Below are 22331 nucleotides of genomic sequence, written 5' to 3'. Positions count from 1 at the left end.
GCTTCCTAAATTCTCTTCATATTCGATTAAATTACACGTGGCAAATCAGCAAGTCTGAAAAAAGGAACATTAATGGCTACAATCCTCAACTGCTACGGCACCTACTGAAAAGTTCTAGGTTGATTTCTAAGGCAAGGAATTGAACTAAAACCATGAGCCATTTTCGAGAAATATTTTATGAATGAGAGCCAATAGTAAGAAGCTTCCCAACCGCAACCTGCTTAACAAAACCGGACGATAACTTCATGAACTGCAATGAAGGAAAGCTGAACCTCTTAAAGGTAGTACGTCTGTACTACCTATTCGTTCGCTAAGGTCGTCGAGGTGTGCTACGATGCTGAGGTATCGCCAGCGAATTCCACAAATCATTTTTGACAGATAGATGCGAAATTCAGTATAACTCCTTAAAAAAAATCGGTGCAATTTTCCATAAGCATGGCAAATGAGCATCTTGTTGCACGTAAGCCTGATCTGTCAAAGGTCGGTGGGAGATGTGTCCGTGTGTACGTGTAAGAAAACGGCCATTAAGGATAAGAAAACGGTGTTGCTAACGTTAGTATAAGCAAACTTCTGTAGAAGGTTATTAGCGATGCCTTAGAGCGCATTATCGGCTCTTCCCGGAAAAGCTATTGAGCTACACAGATGCGAACAATCAGGGACCGAATCTCTCCAAACAATTCGCGTACGGATGGGGAAAGTCTTGAATCTTTCAATTTTTGGAGATTCGACATGACTGGGGCTTTATGAGTACAACTAGTCGGTATGAAAAGGCTATATACATTTGGGCTTCTGTTCGAGGCGTTGAAGTGAGTTACTTATAAAAGACTTACTGATGTTTCTTTAATAGACGAAGTCAGCCCTAAGTTTGATTTTTAGATGCACCTGTTTCTAACTAACTGCACGTTCCCAGTTAAAAGTGATATCTCACATTGCACAATTACAGAGTAACTGATATTTATCCTCTAGATCAATTCTCCGTACACAGAAAAACACATGCGTATGGCATGGAAGCCTACGAACTCTCAAACAAGCAAGTAAATACAATTTTTTTTCCTTAAAAATACTAATAAATATTGTAGGGGTTATATTGTTTTTATAAAACCAAAATGATATTGTTGCTTACCTATTAGTTTAGAGATAATTACACTAAGTGTTTTTTCGATACATATAGTTAATGTAGTATATGAAGCTTGTCTAGGTTTAATAATTTCAGTTTTAACTGTTTTTTTTTTTATAAAAATAATTGGCTTTGCAGTTTAGAATAATAAATAATTTTACAATGTCGAGAACTTTGTTGGATTTCCACTTTTGCAGAAAAAAGTGTGCCGTGATGTATTTCAACCATAGCAGTGCCAAGCCTGACCATCATACCTGATTAACTGTTTCCTACTTCGAAAGTTCGGTGTCACCCGAGATTTAGGTATACTTACTACATTGTAATTAAAATTTGCTTGGGTTCTTCAATATGACGCTAAAAGTATATATTGACTTTATTACTACTTACGTAACTTTATTTTTGGCATGCAATACTTCTATTTGGAATCCTTAGTTGAAGGAGAATCGTGAAAAATCTGAAGAAGCTTAAACCAAATAAACAAGAAGAGCAGCTCTTCATTACGGTTTAGATATGAAGTCTATTCTTCCAACTGATTTTAAGTTCAGGTGATATACGGGAGTTGCTGTTGTACAAAACGCCCGAAAAAATAATTATATTATTCTGCAACCACTTTAGATCTATAATAATAAGTACTCGATCATTGGAAAATATACACCGTAAATCTCTTCGCACGAAAACCTCCATAAAGCATATGTTGGAATGTGGTATTTACCGAAAAACGACTGAAACGTAAAGCTTACCTATCAATAACAACTAATAACAATATTACTAGATTTTTTTGAGTATTAATTTAGGTTGTAAGTATTATTGTAGACACTCTAGGAAATTAAGCGATACCGACCTAGCCTAGCAGATCGCACAATTTCGAAAAAAATCAAAATCAAAACTATGCAGTCTGCGGTGCGAGGTCGGCATCATATTGTTGCAACTTATTGAATTTGGGAAGGATATTCTATGTAAATAACAGCTCTCATCTGATTCATAAAAACTTTTAACAGTAAAGGCTTGCTGTTGCATAGCAAGGTTGCACAGCTTGGCTTGACTGGACTTTACGCACGTCTATTATCAGTTGAAGATGCAGGCAAATGTTGGGTTGGTCACAAATGTTAAGATCCTGCGTCAAACCATTGAAAGTGAATATGTCAACTCGTCTGCCTGTGGTGCTACATGTGACGCAGTTTCAAATTATATTGCAGTTTTTCGCCTATGTGAGGCAAACTAACCGATACGGGTTCTTCCGAGTGACTTGGCAGTAATCCCGTAAATAGCTCACAGTTTGGGTTTTTACTTTTTCTTCGCGTTCTTAACACTTTTTACTCTACAAACTACTAGCAGCAAAGGCACAGTTTAGAACGATAACGCCATACGTTAACTAAAAACGTTGTCCATAATTGGTAATCATTTTTGATGCTCTTGAGGTGATTTCCCTGTCTACCTGGCGCAGATGGTCTTCCTTCTTCGCCAGCGAACGGGCCTAGTTTCGAAAAAAGCGACCGACATTAATTTCGAAAAGTTGCAGCGCCCTTTTCCTGGAATATATACACTAACTATAGCAAGTATCTTACAATTTCGAACGCAACAAACATAGAACTCTCTGTTCAATTGCCAAAAATACCAGATAGCCATTTGCATATCGGTCTAGTTGAATTAATTCATAATAGGCTTGTACCACAGGAACGAATCGCAATCTCTTCCAGGGACCTGGATCAGGCGCGTATTACGTTTCTACAACCAGCTAACGTTGGGAAGTGGTCACAGACGAATTAACTTTGAGTATTTGTATCGTCGAAATACTAGGCGTTCGATAAACTAAATAATTTTTGAGCTAGTTGTGCTAAAATTACGAGATACTCTTCGTTATTACTTGCGCTATTGCCCTAAAACTCTGCCAGTTCCTGAATAGCCGCCGCCGCCGCCGTACCGTTAGTGGGATACGCTTACCCACCAACTGCCCTTTTTAGGCCATGGAAAACTCCGTAATCACACGGACTTAGGTCGGAATAATAAGCCGGTTGAAGTCAACGTTGAATATTCCTTTGTTAAATTTAGCAAGTTATTAAAATATGACGATTGAGCCTGCCGTTGTCATAATAATCGAACTGCGTGTTGATTACCGTTCCAACGGTCCATAAGATCCTTGGGAAACTTGAGATAGTCGGCTGCATTTATTGTTTTAACTTCGACGAGTATCTCGTAGTAGCAAATGCCCCTGACGACCACTGCAAGTACTACTGTCCCAACGGACTTGATACTGCCACCTAACTTGATTTCTACCAAAGCGACGTATGGCGCCTGTCCAATAGGCGGTAGAGGTCAAACCGTGACTCCTCTATGGCGACCGTACGCTCTAGGTGGGTCTTTTGTCAATTGAAGTTCTGCCATGAGTACATCACATGTATTTCCCACTAACCTAAAATCAATTCATGAGAAGCTTATTTTATACCCAGTTTTCGCATTTTTAATATTTGACTTATGATCCTGTAACACGTAACATGTGAAACGCCATCGCTGGTAGGAAAAGCTCTTAGACCCCAAGACTATGCTTTTCATAAAGAGCCTCTTCGATTGTGGCCGTGCGCTCATACCTTCCGGTCTTGACATCGAGTCACCTTCTCGCTGGTCTCCAACACCGTTCTTGAGACATATTCACATATTGTGCTTTCGTTTGAAGCTTCTTTGCCTATCTATCTCCTACTCCGGAACACTATGACTTTCGAAAGACAAAAATGTAAACTAAGACCAAAACATGTGTGTGCTTCTGAGCAAAACTTAATCTACTTTTACTCATAAGGTTTTAGAAGGTCCTTTATCAAGCCGATTTCGTCTGGTAGCGGCGCATAGTTCAAAAGTTATTCAAGTTCAAAGTTCGCTCAATTCAGTTGTAAGTGTTTAATGTATTCGTCTGTATCCACTTGAGCATATTAATGCTAAGTAACACCTGCAACCCATATGTACTTATGAAGCAACAGAAAGCATTATGCGTTATGGGCGGCATACATTAGGGAGGTAACAGCCAGTCTAACCTTTGTCTAACCTTGAAAACAGTTGCATAATTAAGTTCGTCACGCATACAAAGGGTTATATTCTAAAAAGTCGTATGATTCCGCTCTCGCAAATGAAGGTCATTGAAATATCTTTAACGTCTAACTACTGCTCTACGGACATTTACGAATAAAATACGTTCTAATACCAAAGCAAAGTTGTGCAACTAAAATTGTTATACAACTTACCTGTGTCAACATTCACCCAAAAAACCATTTAGTATAACCCACTAACAGTTTGTACCCAGGGGCAAAGAAGCGCCTGTTGTAAGCCTTGTATTTAACGCTGCCTTATAGCCCGAGATCCTAAGAAAGGAACTATCATTGAACAGATGCGACTTTGGTTGAATTTTCGACCAGCCGCAAACCTTCAAGCCTACATAGTCATTTCTATGTATGCTCTAATATGGCAAGTAGCCTACGGCTTTGTCAATTCCAGTTCTTCTGAGCGCGTATGAAGCTTAATTGAGATGTGAGGGGAAAAGTGTCAAGGTACTTTTAGCACGCATTTAAAAATAATCGTTCTAGCACAACTAGTTCAAAGGTTATTCTGATATATATATATATATATGCGCGCCATTTTGATTTATGACCTTCTGCCATCTTATGGTATTTTTCATATACAGGTTGAGTGAATGAATTCTGACAAGTGGCTCTTTTTATCGAAACCAAAGTAACAATATTATGGAAGTCATGCAGAGACTGAAACAAATGACAGTACGGCGGATGCCTAAAATCCCCCATACAAGTTATCTCAATTTTTCCAAACAATTAAAGAAATGTATAGTCTGGCATAGTTATCGTGCAAAAATACGGCTTGTTAGTTATTGACTGTAAAAGTCTGAATCAACTGTTTTGTCAAATGGCGACAGCTTATAGGGTACGATATTTTTCCAACCTTCCTTAGGGTTGATTACTCGTGATCACGAATTTTAGAAACGGTTTGAATTCTAAATTTATAGAATTTCGCACATAAAAACACGATTGACCCTTTGTTGATTGATTGTGTATGTTTAGTTCCTCGTTGGCAGTGCCATCTCTGGACCGTTTCTTCGGATAAAGGCATATATATATATAGATATATATAGCGACGACACATTTATCATATAATGCGATATATAATGGGATTTCTTATATTAATGCTTGAAATCTAGCCAGGGTTTGCTGTAGCGATGTTGCCTGGTCAGAGAGAAGAGACTTCGTTTGCTCAGACGAAGTCTCCCTTTTCTCCTGAGATCACTCCCATTAAGCGTTGCGCGTATGTACCTCGCTAAGCTCTGCAAAGAATTGCTTCTGTAGCAGCAAGTTGTCTGGAATAGGAGTAGGTCTTTAAGTACGCGTGCTTGATTTTCCTTGCTTTAAAATTAATCGTCATAGCAACTCGCAAATTTCCTGATTTGATGGTATACGTTAAGAAAACTATAGAATCGCTTTAGCATTCCTGTACAGTTTCCAATGCCTGCGTGTCCATCAGTCTTCTCAAAGTGGCAGAGTAATTGTGGCTTTAGACTGAGCTCACGTAATGCGCAGAGACGCCGTTTTCTTTCGACATGGTAGGAGCCTGCTAACGACTACGTGCCCGGAAACATTTGTCTCTGCACAAAATCTAATTATAATGTCGTTTAGACGAAGATCTATTCGTTACATTTTCCCACCATCAGCGACTTCAGGCCCCCCAACCTCATAGGGAGCACCATTTCCAAGCCTTACAGTAGGCGCTATTTCTGAACTCTATAGTGGGCGTCATCTATCAACTCCACATACATAGCTACACTGTTCTCTTCTTATATAACCTATATTCTTGCAGTATGCACACCACGTGACCCTAAACGAGATTTCGCGCTGTTCAGTTTTTGTTTGAAGTGTAAGGCAAGTATTTATGACATTCAATGCAGCTGCTTCGTGGAGTGAAATCGTGCCGAGATAATAACTAAGCTGACCATCTTTTGGACTTCCGCCAGATAAATACAGTTTAGAGGAGTGAAACGTTGTTGAGACGATCCAACAAACCAAGAAGGAAAAGTAACGTGCGTGGAAAAAGAGGAAGCTTAATACAAATAGTAAGCCGAGCGGGACTCTGTACAATAAGGCGCGCCGAGTGCTAAGGTACAAGGTCTCATGCTGTCAGTTAAGAGATGCACTGAGAAATTACGAGGCCAGCTGACGTTCTACATAGCTGAGCTACGTTAGTTTACGTTATGCTAGTTACGGAAAATTCTAAGTCTATTCATAGAGGATTGAGAAAAAGGCGTCAGCAATATTCGTGTATTGCTCAAGGAGACTACAAGATGATGCGCAACATGCTATGTTCGATTACTGTTTCCCCAATCTCCTAAGACACTGCCTGACGGAGATGTGCGTGACGGACCTCAGAGAGTATATACAATGGGTCTGTGAATCCAAGGATGACTGGCAGAAGACGAAAGTAACGGACAAAGAGTAAAGATTTCTTAAGAAAGATGAAATGGCCCAGCTTGAGAGATTTTCACGAGCCGATCTTTGTGGAGACAGTGCTATAATAGGGTCGAGTATTATTCGGCACACAGAACTAGGCTCGTCTGAAGAGCCGGACAAGTCAATCAAAGAGACTATCGCCAACGCCAGCCACTACCTCACAGCAATTCAGCCGACCGTCAAACAGAGTCGGCTGAATTGGCCTGGCAGTGAGGGAAAAACTGAGGGAAGTGAACCTAACTTCGAAGGATTGATTAGAAAAGAGCTGTCCATCGTTATATAGTTCATACAGAGCCAACTTTGGAATTATTGACTTTGAATCATCACAATTTTTTGTCGGTGATTTTTGGTGCTGGTCACTGCCTGAGCAAAGCATCTATCGCTTAAGATTGGCTCAGATAGTATCGGCTTTAGAATATGAGCCCAGTCAAGGCTAGATATTAATACTATTGTACAGGTTGTTCATCCTACGGCTGCACGGATGCCGCACAAGCACTAATGAATCCACTCAATTTCGAAATACGCCTACGAAAAGCTTTGCTTGCCGCTAAAGACGGAAGTCCATTCAATGCAAAACAAAATTAATTTATATCTGAATACACATCCTTGCAAAAGGTAGTAAAACCACTGTAGTTAGTAAGAATGTAAAAAAAGTTCTATCATAACTTTGATCCTGGCAACCTGACCTACTTTTTCTTTCCGTATTACGGGCATCAAACAAAACAGCAACCTCATCGCCCTTCTTATATGATAGGATATTCTCATAGTTACCAAATCTACCACACGCTGCGATAGGTCTTTTTAGCTGGACAACAGAGATCCATGGAGTAATGGCACACATTCAATACCGAAGGACTGAAGCTTGATGCTAGCAACGATTGCACTAGAACTTGCCGAGCGTTCCCACTACGACATCGGCGCGAAAGGTGCAAGTCTCAGCAAACGATGAAAATTTAAGTATGTTTCCGGCCAAAAAAAACGTCGCTGAAGTGTGCGTTGTGCTTTCCTTCCGGTACTGCTTCATTGTCAAGAAGACGTGTTCAAACGAATTGAGCGTGTTTAAGAGCATTTTCGCAGTCAAGACATGGGAACGGTCTTACACCGTTTTTTTTTTTCGAGCGGAAGTGTTATCCTCGCACCCTTGCTTGGCCTGCATCGATCGATTTCTTAGAAAAGCTCTTATTTATTTGGATAAACAAATTGGTGCTGTTCATGTTTGATTTGTTTCGTGTCAGATTACGAATATAACGTTTTATACTGTGCAAAACTTACTTACAACATCATTTCAAACTGTATACTTAGCTACTAGTAAAAATTAAGAAGTTCCTTATACTTTTCTCCTAAGATCGATACATATATTCATGCTTCTATAAAATATAATTATAGATGCATTCCTAATTTTTTATGTAGAGGACATGCCAGCTTAAATGTTTATCGGCTAAAAATAACGCATATCCTTCAAGGTAATTCGTCATTTTATTTATCCTCGTTATCATGGTCATCATTTTAATATATATTTTCACAAACCCGACAAATATTTTGACGCTTTTATTAACACCACAGCACAGAGACCATTTCTCTTTCATCGGACACTCTCGTTTCTTGCCCTTTCTTACCCTGTCCACCTCTACCTCCTGCTCGGATTATTCTATTACATTTACATATGGAGGCGTTTTTCAGTGAGAAGAATAAATATATACACCAGGTTCGACTGTTTTTTTTTCAATGTCATTTATATATTCATCAACCCTCGTTTATAACATCATACTGTACAATAAGGTAAAATATCTTATGAAAAACTGCTCTTCTTTAATCAGTTTTTTTTACATGTTGTGGGTAACTCTAGAAGAGAGTCTGATCGTTACTCTGTCTCGTAGATGTACCCCGTATTTTTTTTTTTAGCCGTTTTACAAAACTGTGTGACAGACTGGTGTCGTTTACAGATTGTTGGTGCCTTGCTCAAAGCCGGCCTATTCTTTCCCGGAGTTAATAGGAAATGCCTCAACGGGTTTTCTGCTCTCATGCACAATAGATAGAGCCATTTGTCACGGCAAAAGTCATCTTCGGATTTACTGAGATCCATTGTATGTTTTCAACATATTCGTCGTATGTTCCTTGCTCGGAATCTCTACTTATGATAATCTGATCCCGCCATAGGAAGAGGACTATTTTTTTTACTCTAAACTGTACTAGAAAATATTTTTAAAGATACAGATTAAAATTAAATGTCTGTGTCAATCGACAGTGTTAAGGCTGCATTCATCTTACATTTGCATGTACTGCCGCTACAATGGTCCGTTATACGGTCCTAGTGGTTTATGTGTATGCATAGATGAACTACCTCAAGCTGCTACACCACCCACCTGCTTCCGCTGTGAAGAGTTCTGGACTTCGTAAACAGTCTAGCTTTTTGAAAGAAATTGTCTTAGTTAGTAACTTTAACATGCCTTGAGTGTCCATTTCGCCGCCTGGCCAAGTGAAAAATGTTAATTAGATCACATTTTTTTTTATACTCTCTATACTTGTCTGAATTGATACCATGAAAACATGGCGTGTTGCTCTTAATCTACAAAATGTGATTGTAGTTCTTACCTTTTGTTTTTTTCCGACGACGCCCGCAGTTGCATCCCATACAGATATCATAATTCTATGCTGTTTATTATCCTTTCATGCCGGCATGGGCGTGTACGTGTGTGTGTGTGTGTTGGTCTATGCGTCTGCACGTAAAATTCGTTCTCACGAAACAACTAAGAGAGGCTGAATCTATTTCCTTTAGTATTCTATTAGCATAAGCAATAGTAGTACTGATTACTGGAAGCAAAATAAACTCGGTCTAACTTCAATTCGATTTTACTTCGGTCTCGTTCAATTATTCCCGCTGGTTAACATTTTCCCCGACTCCTCCCAGATCCACTCATCTTACGAATAATATCGTGGTACGGGAATTCTCACGTCGGAAGCAAACAAAAGAGTCTTCGTTTGCCTTTCTAACTGCAGATAAAAGACTCTCGATTCGTCTTGGGTGCATCTCGCGCATTCGGGTTTTGTTTTATTGACTGATTTCATTGCGCGGGCTGGGCTATTGGCGGAAGCTACGCGAAACGTGTAGGAAGTTGATTTGTTTGTTGGTACGACACAAACAGGATGTTAAAGTACACGATGTGAGGGTATATGATTATAAATACGCAGAAGTCGACTTATGGTAGACTTTGTTTGAGTGCACCTTGGCGGCTGGCAAAACGCAATACGTCAGTGAAGCGAATCAGAGAATCTGCACACATTGGACGATTCTGCAGTCTGCAGAAGCACAACGACCCAATGGCCAATGCAGTTATGGTCTATTGCATCAACGGTACAAACTATAATTTTAGGATATCAGGCATTGATATCTATTGCTTGTTTTTTTTTGTGCTCAAAGCACATTTAAGTGCTACATTCCACCAAAATGTATACGATAGATTCATATTTAGTGTACATTAATTCACTTTATCGATACTACTATAATTATACTCAGTCAGGAAAATTCCAATTTAATGTTTTTCTTTCAATTTACTCATTCAATGACGACCAGTTACAGGTCCCTACGTTGAAAAATCGCGGCCATGACTTTTGTGAACTCATTGATTTAGCTGTTTTAGCATTGGGTCAGCAATACTATCAACGTTGTGCAGGGTAAAACTGAGTTATCATCGCGATTTTCTGCAACAAAATATCTTCGAAACAGGGCTGCCTAAGGGGGATGTGAAGTCGTTTAACAATGGTGAGTCGCAGCTTGCAGGTTGCATTCATTCTTATTCTCTTGGTTAGGTTTATCGGCAAGCGCAATTTTCGACGAATTTTCTGTGTCGTTCGGCGTTGAGGTGTTGCCATTTACGACGAGGTACTTCTCGAAATCGGTTGTTTGCCTCATTTCTGCGAGCTTCTAGGCAAAAGTAATTTAGGAGTTCGCGTCCCGTCAATATTGATCCTTCGGCTTTATCGTGTGCCTGACCGTTGTCATTGTTGTAGTAAACGTGCGATTTTCGAAACGATTTTTAGAATCTGCAATGCAACATACAGCAGAACAATCATATGCACAAAGAATCTAGCTGTAAAAATTAAAGCGGATGATCGGTATTTTTATCAAAAAACAGCATTGATTTAAAAAAATTGCAGCATTGATTAAAGAAAAAAAAAATAGAAACAATAGCGCCCATTCAGCAATACGAGCGTTAGAGGGTCTTATTGTTCCGCATCGATGTGTTCAAGCATCGATCGACCGACCCTAAATGTAGGTTTCGTGAGCATATCAATGATTTTACTAGAGGTCTGGATCTTAGCTCTGAATCTGTTGAGAAATGAATAATAACATATAATCGGTGCTTAATATGAATGAATGAACTGAATCTCGGCCTGGGTAACAGGGGCATAACTAAGAGTTAGTGATCTTAAAATTTTAGACCGAAACGTGCACTTAGGACATCGGTACGTCTCATTACATTGTGCATTTTAGCGTTGATTTCATACACATAAACAAATAGTACGACAAAGGAACACAAAAAAGCTCGCCACATCTATCAATCAAATTATACAAATAAATTGTGCGGTTAGTAAACTGCGAGCAGCGTTTCTCTTCGGTATCACTGAAGCGAAGCCCTGTTTTCAAAAAAAACAAGCGAACACTCACGATTGTTCGTTTTATTTTTTGATGTATTTTCGTGAAAACACTTTTTTTTTGGAACGACATAGGCTGGTGTGCTTTCTCTCTTTCTCGCCATAAAAATACGGACATCGCCGGCTCAAAATTGAATGCTCACAATGGCTTATGGCCACCGTACCGTTCCGTAGGTCTGTTGGAGAAGTACCGAATAAAATAAACAAGATCCACCGAGGCTAGACCTGTTAGTTGGGGCAAATCTTTGATGCTATACCGAAGAGACGATTTTGAGGACGTGTTCACACAGTACAGCAAGCCGAAGTCGTTAGAAAAAAAATTAATCAATTAAAATCTTTTTAACAAAATGCATGAGATATATTATACGAAACGAAAAGGAAATCAAACAAGAATCGCGTGCAATATTTGTCGGCAGACAACATGTTCAGTTATTCATTATACGGCACACCTAATTCTGTATGATATGATTTGCACTATCAAAGACTGGCTCATCAACCTTTACATATGTTATCTATAGAATCAAGTTCAGCTTGTTGTGCACGTTTCCCATGCAATTGCACGATCGTACTGCCCATGTCTCGATTACCCACTTTCACTTGAAACTGTTCCGTCCGTATTGTTATGGTGAGCGTTTTTATAAAGTGACATGGCAAATCGACTTAACATGGTAAGTTTGCATTATAAACAACTTGCATGTAAACCTCCCTAGAGAGGCGCTCTATGTTACTAACATTAGTATTACCTAACTAACATTACCATAGTTATAGCTTCTCTGATTGCCGAGGAAGCTTGAAAAGAACAGTTTAAATGTTTTTAGTTTTAAGCTGTCTCGGACGACTGGTTTCCTTTGTTAATGCGTGGATTCACCGGACTCTCAGGATGGCTACGGGGTGTTCAGGTGTGGCCATGTACTCTTTCGCCATGTTTCCAGCTGCGGACTACGACATGGTTATTAGGGGCGTGAGAATAGTTAGCAGTAAGCCGCAGTGATAACGACAAGAGCTGGTAGAACGTAACAGCAACAAGTTGAATTTCAGCAACAATAACAACTAGATATGTCGACCTAAGCAGAGGGGGCTTGGTTAGTGATGCACTGTTCATAGACAAATAGGTACTCAGGTGAATAGGTAAGTTAGCATGTAATAGATATGGTAGTTACGATGGAACCGGGAAGACGGGCAATACAAAATCCAGTCTGTGAATTTTACTGAGCAATTAGGATGTATCTTAGTTAGTTGGTAAAGGGGTTGTCTGCGTTAATGGTTGGCGGTCTCTTCGAACGGACTGAATGAGGGTAGGTCTTGTACTTGCAGAGCTCAGTCTATTGGTGCGTGAGATAGTGGTGCATTTTAATCGACGCAGTGACGGAGGGGTTAGGCATCCACGTATTGACAGACCGGTTCAACCTTTACCTTCGGGTGGGTCAAGCAGGCACAGGATATCGCAGTGATGTTTTCAGCCTTCCAGAGGCGACACGGTAGACCGTCCAAGCTTCCTGTGTGCGGCTGACAGGAATATAGCTCAGTTTATTCGTTTGTTATTAGCATCCATCAGTGACGCAGCGCGATATACTAGCATGATCAGAGTTGCAGAAAACATTGCTTCTTTCATTGCTAGCGCGACTCAGAAACAACATCACTCGTCAGTGGCACCTGGCTGTTTACGTCAATGGCAACGAGCTTTAAACTGACACTGGTTGTTGAACATTCAAAGTTATGCATGCGATTATGTTTTCCATTTAGACTAAGACTAACGCACACACATACGGAAACGACACTGCCAAGTCCCGTATTTCCGCAAGCGTTTACGAAAAAAAAAAAAAAAACGAACTGGGGTTCAATACGATCTACCGCTCTCAGGCAAAGCTCTCTTTTGGTGACTCGTCGCACACTGTTAATTAGCTTATGGGATCTGGCAGGTTACTGGCGTAATTAGGCTGTACGCTTAGTTCTCTATCCATCAGGTCGAGGTTAATCGATTCATCCACTACGCCTGAACGATGGACTAGAATCCTTCGTTCGTTTTTGTGTGTTAGTTATCTCCTTTGTTTCATTATATCATAGATTATTATTATCAGTATGTTGTGTAAAATATTTCTAACTTTTCATCCTTTCTTTGCTTCATTGATGTTCTTTAATCGAGCATTATATTTTTTCTAATACATTATTATGATTATCGACTATGCAGAAATACGTCCCTTTTTACAGTTGCGATAACGACCCTTTTTTGATGCCTGATTTGAATTCATATTTACATGTTGGAGTGATGAGCCGAAATGTTTACCTAAGTGTCCTCTCTCTCTGGTCAACATAATATATATATATGCTTACGCATAGACTCACCGTAGAAGTTTAGATGCAGTCGGCGACAGCTCCATAAAAGAAGCAACTAGAGTGACTCAAATGTAGATAGCCATAACAACAGCACCGTCTATCTCAAACACATGGACCATTGTAACCCAGTTTTTGTTTCGTTTTTTAGTAAAAAACGCACTTGGTGAAAAATACAGTACATAAATGAGATTGTTCCTATTTGAAATGTCTACCACGTTGATTATAATCGTTTGATAAGAAAAAATAGTTTTTGGATTAAGCTTTCTACTAGAAACACATAGTAAGGATTAGCCTCTGCGCGTCTTCAAATTACCATAACAACGCAAAATACCAAATGGATAATAATTAAAGAAATTGAAAACGGACCAATGTACTAATTCGTATTTAAAAATCTCTGTTTTCAATGATTAGTCCGAAGACTAAAAGAGTCTGACGGGAGCGTGCTCCGGACAGTCCATTATCATTCAGTTGTGACTCTATAAAACGTATGAACCGTGAAGCTCCGCTGTGCCTCATCGGACGCCTTAAGAGTCGTTAGACATATCACGCTCGTATGAGACCGTATATAAAGGATAAATATATTAGAAATCTATGCAAATCCACTATGGATACATATGACAAATATGGTGTACAGTTGATCTGGGGACGTAGACAACACTAATAACCTGAAGAATGACGCTTGCTCTTACTAGCAATGAGATCAGTAAAACAATTTATACTTCGTGAACTTGGTACCCGTAATAGCGTGCCCTATCCACGTATGTCCTATTCATGTGAAATATAGTCTTCCTTCTATGCCTCGCTGATCCCCGTTAGCTTCTCGTTCGCACACGACGCGATTGGTAATCCCACGAGCATTTACTAAATGGTAAAGGCATTTAGTTCTAGTTCCGCACCAATGTTAAGTAACAGTTAAATCGTGACGAATATCTGCAGCAGCTCATCAATTTCTATGACAAAAGGCGACAATAAACGAACATGTTACGAAAAAAGAGAAGATTAATTGATGCATAAATTCGAATGAAGGATACGCGCCTTGGCTCTTTTAAAAATGACCAGGTGTCGGATACATTTACCCGTCAAGTCACTACGGACTCGACAGTCTGTGCAGCGGCAGCATATGTTAAAGCACAATACTGAATGAGAGCGCGAAGGCAAGAAGTAGGTGAAAGGAGATCTTATATTTACAAACGACGGATATCTCATACTCATATACGTATTGCAAGTCACATACATTAACACAAGTCATAGCCGTTAATTAGACTGATGTTTTTGTAAGGTGATTGCAATGAATGCTTTCGTTATGGGACAAATAAGAAAAACAGAACCGTCCCACTCAGTTTGTGACTATTTTTGGGTTAAATATGAATTGGACAGTTTTGCTGAATCAAAATGTAAAGAAAGAAACAAATATTTGCTCTTCATTATCCATCCAAGTCTACGAAACGATTACATTGTCACACTTACATAGCCTAAGACGATTGGCCCTCCTATCTCGTGGTGGAAAGGACAGACATACCGCAAATATAACCTAGAAAGTTTGCATTCTGCTTACGACGTGTTGCGTTCCACGAAATATGTCAAGAGCCGAAGTCTGCGTCCTCCGCCGTCTTCGGTTAGCTTGCCATACTAGATCTTGCCTTCGGAAGTCGTTCAAAGCTCTTGACAAAGTGTAAGAATGTTGGCTACGTTGCTTCCAAACGAACGGCCTTTAAACTCTCCTGAACCTAAATAGAGAGATATAAAATGGAGCGGTCTGGCATGTTTGCACTCGGCAAGGCCCAAGTTAGTTCTTAGAAAAAAACACACGAGCTTATGACGCACACGGTGTATTCGTTGCAGTGGCGCTTAGTTCTTCATATGTTCTTGTTTAATGAGAGGCGTTGTTGATGCCGTCGCTCCTATTCTATATAACTGTACACATGGACAAGTAGCTTCGTAAGAAGGAACAGGCGTCAATTTCCGCCTCGAAGCGCCATTTTATCAATGTTAAAAATGGGGAAGGGGAAGTAGCCTTTCCTAAAATAAAGAATTCATAGAGAATGTTGCAAGGAGAACGGCTATATATTGGAGAAGAGATGCTCTACATGTCCTTCCAGATGATGCGACTAAGCTTGCTTCTTGGATACAAAACAGAGCCTAGAGAATATGTATCATTTAGATATTGCAATGCATTTGCCTTCCGGCCTCTCAATTGCTAGAGTTTTTCTTACGATAATAGCAATGGTGTAACTCAATATAATAATCACGACCTGTTTTTACATGTATGACGATGCTGTATTACTGCTGGGCGACCCTTCGTGTATAGTAAGGCCTAGATGGGCATCAACAATGAGGAATGTTTTAGGAAGCTGCAGACATATGTCCGAAATTTTTAAAGGAGGCGCAGTCGTTTGTTTCCTCGGTTTAATGATGTCTGCGCTGTAACAAGCCGTAGGAGAACTTGGGCTTGACGCAACAGAAACGGAAAATTTTCTCTAATATCTTGAAAAACAGACAAACACTACAAACCGCTTTTATTTCTAAGTTTGCTAAAAGGGAAAACGGGTTTTTTAAGTCAGGTCGGTTATTCTGCTCCATATCGTGACTATGGAAAGAAGTGTGTGGCTAGGGCAGAAAGAATTACCTTCTAAATTGTCCGCGCTTGACCATCTTGCGAAGAAGTCAACAGCAAAGTGGCTAGACCTAGGTCCTCTGTCTATCTTCTGCGGCCATTTGTCTTCCAAACGTTGTAGTTAGGTCGGACCACAGCAGCTGTAATAAATCTGAAGGATTTTGCCTTAGGCAACGGCGGTGTTATATATAATACAACACTGCAGGGTTGACCCAAGAAAAAGCTTACTGCAGAGCTCAAGTCTGTCTAGACTCGTAACAATCAAAGATTGTTTTAGCTGCACTCTTACCGGCAAGCTTACACATGAAACATCCGTCCCATTTACACTTTTGAAAACCTTCCAGCCAGTGAAGGCGGAATAATTTGTTCGAGATGTTGGCTTGCTTAGAGTTCTTTAAGTTTGGCCTTCCTTGTTAGTCGATGTGTATGTTTAATGAAGCTAGAACGCACGTTGTTTGGTATCGAGAAAAGGATAACGTTGCAGAATTTCCCAAAATTACTATTAAGTATTTTAATCCACTTCTTAGCTGGTTGTTTGTCTGTAAAAGTTCATATGATAGGCGGTGCATCTTCTTCGTTTTTCTTGTAGGACAGAATACCGTTCCAGAGAGCACTGAAGTTGTCGCTTTTTTTCAACTTGTCTCTCTCTGTTATGTCGGGACCTACTTCCATCTACGGAACTCTGTTAATCTCCGCTGGTGATACCTTGCTAATTTTTGAGGCCTTAGTAAAGTTCGTAGATTACTGCATCTATCAATTTTTAAGTAAATCCGCAGAAATCTCGAGCAGGCGAGTATCTTTATGCATTAGAGGTCATCTTGATTCCCTCGAAGATTCGAATAGGGATGGAGACGCTCTTACATAAAGGTATGCTACGTCGGCTTTTTTTTTGATGAATTTAATAAGTTAAATGGTATCTTTGTTTTGAGCTTCATTACGTTTTGTCTTGGAATTTGGACCTATACATTGAATTTAACGTGCGCTGTTTAACTTTTGTTTTATCTTCCCAGTCTCGCCTTAGACGTTGTTTTGCTTGCACAAAGGTTCCGAAAACTAAGTAGCCTTTCAATAGACAGGATGTTATCATTTATGTTTATGCCGGCGATTGTCGAGCTTGCAAGTTGGTAAGGTCACGACAGGCTTGCTAGAATTATGCCAATTCTGAAGGGACAAATGCTGCTGGCCGGACGCTGAGCTCTTTATCATAGGCGGTTTAGGCGTGATCGCTGTCAGCTATAACCCGATTTATGGCTGTGCCATAGTAGGGTACCGTTTTGGCCAAATACTTTTATGTATTGGGCTTTGCTAGTGAAGGATTTCGAGTACCCTGTTACTCGTGTTAGACAGCAAGGATCTTTTGTGATTCACCCTCTGCGTTAGTGTTGCCAACTGGAAATTAGGAACCAAAACTATGAACGTATTCCCTTTTTAAGCTTAACTTACTGTGGGCGGTTACTGGAAAACGACTGCATCTGGCTTGAATTCCTGATTAAAAGATGATAGTTTTAAATTAAATTGCTAGCGGACGACTTAAGAAAACTCTCATGCATTTCTTGTTAGAATCGTGTCTTCCGGGGCTTCGAGGCGCGTTCGGAGCTCTTGCTATTGAGAAAGAACATTGTGGGTCCTGTGCCAGATGCTTTGCTAAAACAACCTGTAGCAAAGCACCACCAGTGTGTACTAGACTGCATGTTTATGAGCTAACCTATAAGGTTGCTTGAAAGGGTAACATTATAGCATCTCTTGCAAGTGCCTGATGCCCATATAATGAGCCAGTTGTGCCCACTCGACGAAATATTTTCCCGTTAGGTGGGTTTATTCCTCTGCAGAACTTCACAACGTAGCCAAGTGGCCATTGAAACTCTCCATGAGGGCCCCCATTGAGCCCGAAGTTCTTTCCGGCTTTGAAACCTACGACTTCGGTCTATAACAGTCTTAGAGGGTTTTTCGTTTATGATTTGTATGCTATTAAGTTCGGCATTTAATGAGTTTTATTTGCTGGGTAGAGGTCTATGTGTGGGGACTATTTTATGGGTTACGGCCTGAAAGGTCGCTGCTGAATTCTTCCTGGTTACCGAAATTCATGCCAGCGCGCCATGCAAAGATAAAAGTAAGTAGCGTGAATAGCTTTTATGCAACTCCGTTTGATCAACTTCTATCATATTATAGTCACATCAATAATATTAGCCAGTTTTTTTAGCATTTTTTGCCTTATTATACATTATAAGTATGCTGCTTACACTAGCTGCTCATCAGTTAGTTCGCTAAATTCTCAGTGCGCTTTGTTTTGCCTTTAATATCACGCACTACATATATTTAGCAATAATATTATAACATTTTTGCTATTATTCTGTTATTGATAGTATATTAAGAAAAATAATTCGTCGTTGCGTTTGCTTCCTTGAAGACACAACATAAGTTAGATTCTGTCAACTTGGAGGGCATAAGTAGGCATCTATTAGAATTATATATAGTTGGTAAAATGTTGCCACCTTGGTGCTGTATTCGTTGCCTAGCTATCAAAAGCCTTTTGATTATTAGATGGAGCCCCATGTTTCATTTTACGGAACGTTGTATCAGCTTATGCACTGATATAGCGGACCAGAAGAAGCTGAATACATTTTTTTGTAATCTTTCAATAGATCCTTAGTTATCAGGCCAGAGTAAAGTTAAGGGTAACTACTAAGCGTAGTGCCTATCGCTGACCAGTTTTAAACCCTAATAAAAAAACAAATACATGATGAATCTACTACACAACTAAACGGCATGATCCAAAATTCAAGGTAGTTAAATTACTGCCTTAGGGAAATGTCGACCTGAGAATTCAGTACATAAGTTACTAGAAAAAGCGTCTAAATTTGCTTGCCGAAGTTTATGCTATATCTGCGTGCACTTCTTGATTAGCGTAGTTATTTGCGGACTAAGAGGCAAAAGATAATATGGGTTTAATCAGTGTGCGGAAGTAAGCGGTTTTCTTACGACCTTGGTCTAGCACGTCACAGAACACTAGACGTGCATTCTGCCTATTCGGGTCACCATTATTATCACTAACAAGAATAATCTTGTTATCATTAGTATTAATTGTTTACGGTAGAAATGGTCATTGTCGATAAGCATCAGCTCGATGCTGTGACTTTTATTTAGTGCCATTCTCTGCACTTCTGCTGAGCCACTTCTGCAGTACGTATTGGTAGCTAGATGTTCAGTACAAAGCTGTGTATATTACATCTGCGTTGGCAGGTCAGACTTGCGTACGGCCGACACACGGTTGCCTTTTGGTCATTACAATCTTTTCGGCTGTTCAAGCTGATCATCCATGTCGACCCGCCAAATCTCATTGTGGTTGTACTGCTGGCCGTTTTCGTCGACTTGTGCGCGACAGCGTCGAACCGTTACCCGGTGAGCGATTGCTATGGTCTCGAGGTTCGGAGCTAAGGACGCTACTTCCGCCTCCACCGCTGCTATCATCTGTCATCTGAGCATTCGTCAAACGGTCGCTGCTGGCGGCCCCCCGTTAGGCGTCACGTTGCTGATGTTTTTGCTGACGCCGCTTGGCGTCCTGGGCCGGTACGGGCCGAGATTGTGCTTACCGCAGGATAAGGTCCGCCGAAAGGCCCGCCGGAACTTGACCGACATGGCGTTGTAGAGCACAGGATTGATGGCCGAATTGACGAAGATGAGCGTCTTGCAGAGCATCAGGTACCACAGCTCGAGGTAAGGCTTGCTGGCAAACGAATTATAGACGAGCAGCACACGATATGGTAGCCACAACGTCGCGAAAAGTACAACGACGACGATCAGCATTTTCACCACCTATTGAGGGAAGAAAATCAAACAAATATAGCGATAAACAGGCTGGATAAAGCAAATTGTTATCGACCTAAAAATGAAACAATCATTAGAGAACAGCTGAGTAGAATAACACTTTTAACACATAGAATTTGCTTTTTGATAGGAGTGGTTTCTGATGGAAATCAAGCCAAGTCTTATTCGCTTTTCAAGCCACCCATTAATGTGCTTCGTGATTTAAGAAGTGTAGAATGAGATTCAAAGGGTTCAATAGATTTGTTACCGACTAACGTTGCAGATTATTCAATAATTTACGGAACAGCATAAACCGTTGTTCAAAAAAAAATGCTAGCTAGCCTAGTTACTGTTAAAAGTTTACTTTAATGATACCCGGGCTGCATTATTTTTTACTCATTTTGTACTTTTTTTTTTTAAGAAGTATTTGGCCAAATCAAACGGTGATGCAAATTATAGAAGCATCACTATGCTTCTTTATACCGAGAAGACTTTATATTCTGCGATTTAATAGTGAAAATTTATAGGGAAGTGGACATGTTCTTACTTTTCTTCAAGGCGAAAGACTACTATTCCTTTTAAGCGTATCTTTTCTTTAGGGAGCACGCTAAGTTCTGCTTAATTGACCCGTCACTCAATATCGCATTCTAACGAATAAAAGACAAATGGGTTAGTTTATTCACTACAGATAAACGTACGTATTTGGGTAATCTGATTGACTGCTACATAATTGGGTTGTAACAGCTAACGTGTAGTGCAATGTCTAAAAATAAATTTTGTCGAAACAATTTCTTGGAAAAGATACTATCTCATGTAAATGAGATCCCGCATATAATGAGTCAGGGAGGAGGTCATCATTTGAGATTATCTATATATACAGATGGGTCCATTAGAAAACCCCAAACGCATCGTGTGCCTGATTATGCACAAAAACAGTAGGGTTTCTTGCTCAGACAAATAGGGTAAACATCTGCTCGGATCGGATAATTTTGATCGTGTATGTGTGATAGAAGGCTCAACAAGCTGTGCAGAGCATTTCTACACGAGCGAGGAAGCTCGTCCATTAATCGTAACGTGCAAATTATCTTTTGTAACTAATGAAAATTCAATCATCAAGGATAAAATTAAGTAGTTTATCGTCGTTTCAAGTGTTTCTCTATAACGGAGACGACTCGTAGGCGTAAGCTTTTAGCCCATGGCACAATAACTTATCGTGCTTGCGTCACAAGCTAATTGAAAAATAATTTTTTATCTTTTAGTTCATGTAGGAAGCAATTATGGTGGTTTGCTGTTTCAGGCTGCAACGATAGCAGGCCAGGCGGTGGCGGTGGCTTCAGCGTGCTAACAACAATGTTAGTTTGTATTTCATATCGCTTACAAGCAAAATTTTATACTGTCGTGGTCGTTAGAAGTGGACTAGGATAGGGCACCGAAGTTTACAACCATATTCGTTTATAAACGAAAGGTAATCGAAACATTCAGGCGTCCGCTCGACACGGGACCGAGTCGATGTTAATAAGACGATTAAGTGAAGGCCAGTTGAAGTTTCAAGGAGAACCACATAGCAAATAAGTACGCAGTTTTTTACATTTTATATAAGTAGGTAAATATTATCTAATCAATACCAAAGGCACTGACTCTAAGAATAGCAAAAGCGTCGCTTCATGCTTCTGTCTAAACATGTATCTCCATTCATAAACATTCCTGACCGGTTTAGTTTGAGCTGTTGTTTTGGGTTAAATAAAACTCTGACTTTTTTTTTTTTTTGCAAAAAAGAATACATTTTAATATTCGCTTTTTGGATTTGCCGAAGTGTGTCGAACGTAAAGAAAACTAATGATTTACGGCTTGATCTTCAAGCCTGATCAAACGCATAACGCCTGCAGAGCCCTTCAAAGAAAGGCATGTGTACTCTGCCGAGTTCAAAAGACGATTATATTTTAGGTTGGCGCTCATATTAAAAAACAATAGCTTGATAATCATAAAAATCTGCTAATGATACAGGACATAAAAAAGTTTATTAAAATCTTATTATGTTTGGCTGGTTGTCGTTAGAATGAAGTAGAGTTGTCATATGTACAGCCTTGGAGGACGGCAGAACGAGGGGTAGTTCTTCCCTATTTGGTCATTTTTTAATAGTACAAGCGTTTTTTAGCGCCCCGTTTTCATAACGGGCGTGGGGCGGGATACATTAGCATCTAGAAATACAGCTTAACAATAGAGACTAGTGAAATCCCCGTAAGACTGGCTTATGTCGTTGTTGACGTTCGCCCTATTCGGCTATTTGGTAAAGAGGAGTAGAGTGATATTAGTG

General features: G+C 39.9%; 1 protein-coding gene across 3 annotated transcripts in view; it reads right to left on the bottom strand.

Moving 5' to 3' along the window:
* Window positions 1-8069: 8069 nt before the first annotated feature.
* The window catches only part of LOC111269783 (thyrotropin-releasing hormone receptor), a 46576-nt gene continuing 32314 nt past the window's right edge, over window positions 8070-22331 (bottom strand). The window contains exons 2-3 of one of the 3 annotated variants that reach the window (XM_022849607.2): window positions 19804-20026; window positions 8070-10653 (exon numbers count right to left, since the gene is read on the bottom strand). In XM_022849607.2, the coding sequence (XP_022705342.1) occupies window positions 10568-10653; window positions 19804-20026 (309 nt within the window). In that variant the 3' untranslated portion in view covers window positions 8070-10567. Of the gene's footprint in view, window positions 10654-18140; window positions 20027-22331 lie in introns of those variants that run through there. The other 2 variants (XM_022849606.2, XR_015314689.1) reach the window with 2 other exon arrangements.

This window comes from Varroa jacobsoni, unplaced genomic scaffold, assembly GCF_002532875.2.
Source record: "Varroa jacobsoni isolate VJ856 unplaced genomic scaffold, vjacob_1.0 scaffold_1413, whole genome shotgun sequence".
Taxonomy (NCBI): domain Eukaryota; kingdom Metazoa; phylum Arthropoda; class Arachnida; order Mesostigmata; family Varroidae; genus Varroa; species Varroa jacobsoni.
The sequence above is the reverse complement of the archived record's forward strand: the minus strand, read 5'-3'. Positions and strand labels throughout refer to the sequence as shown.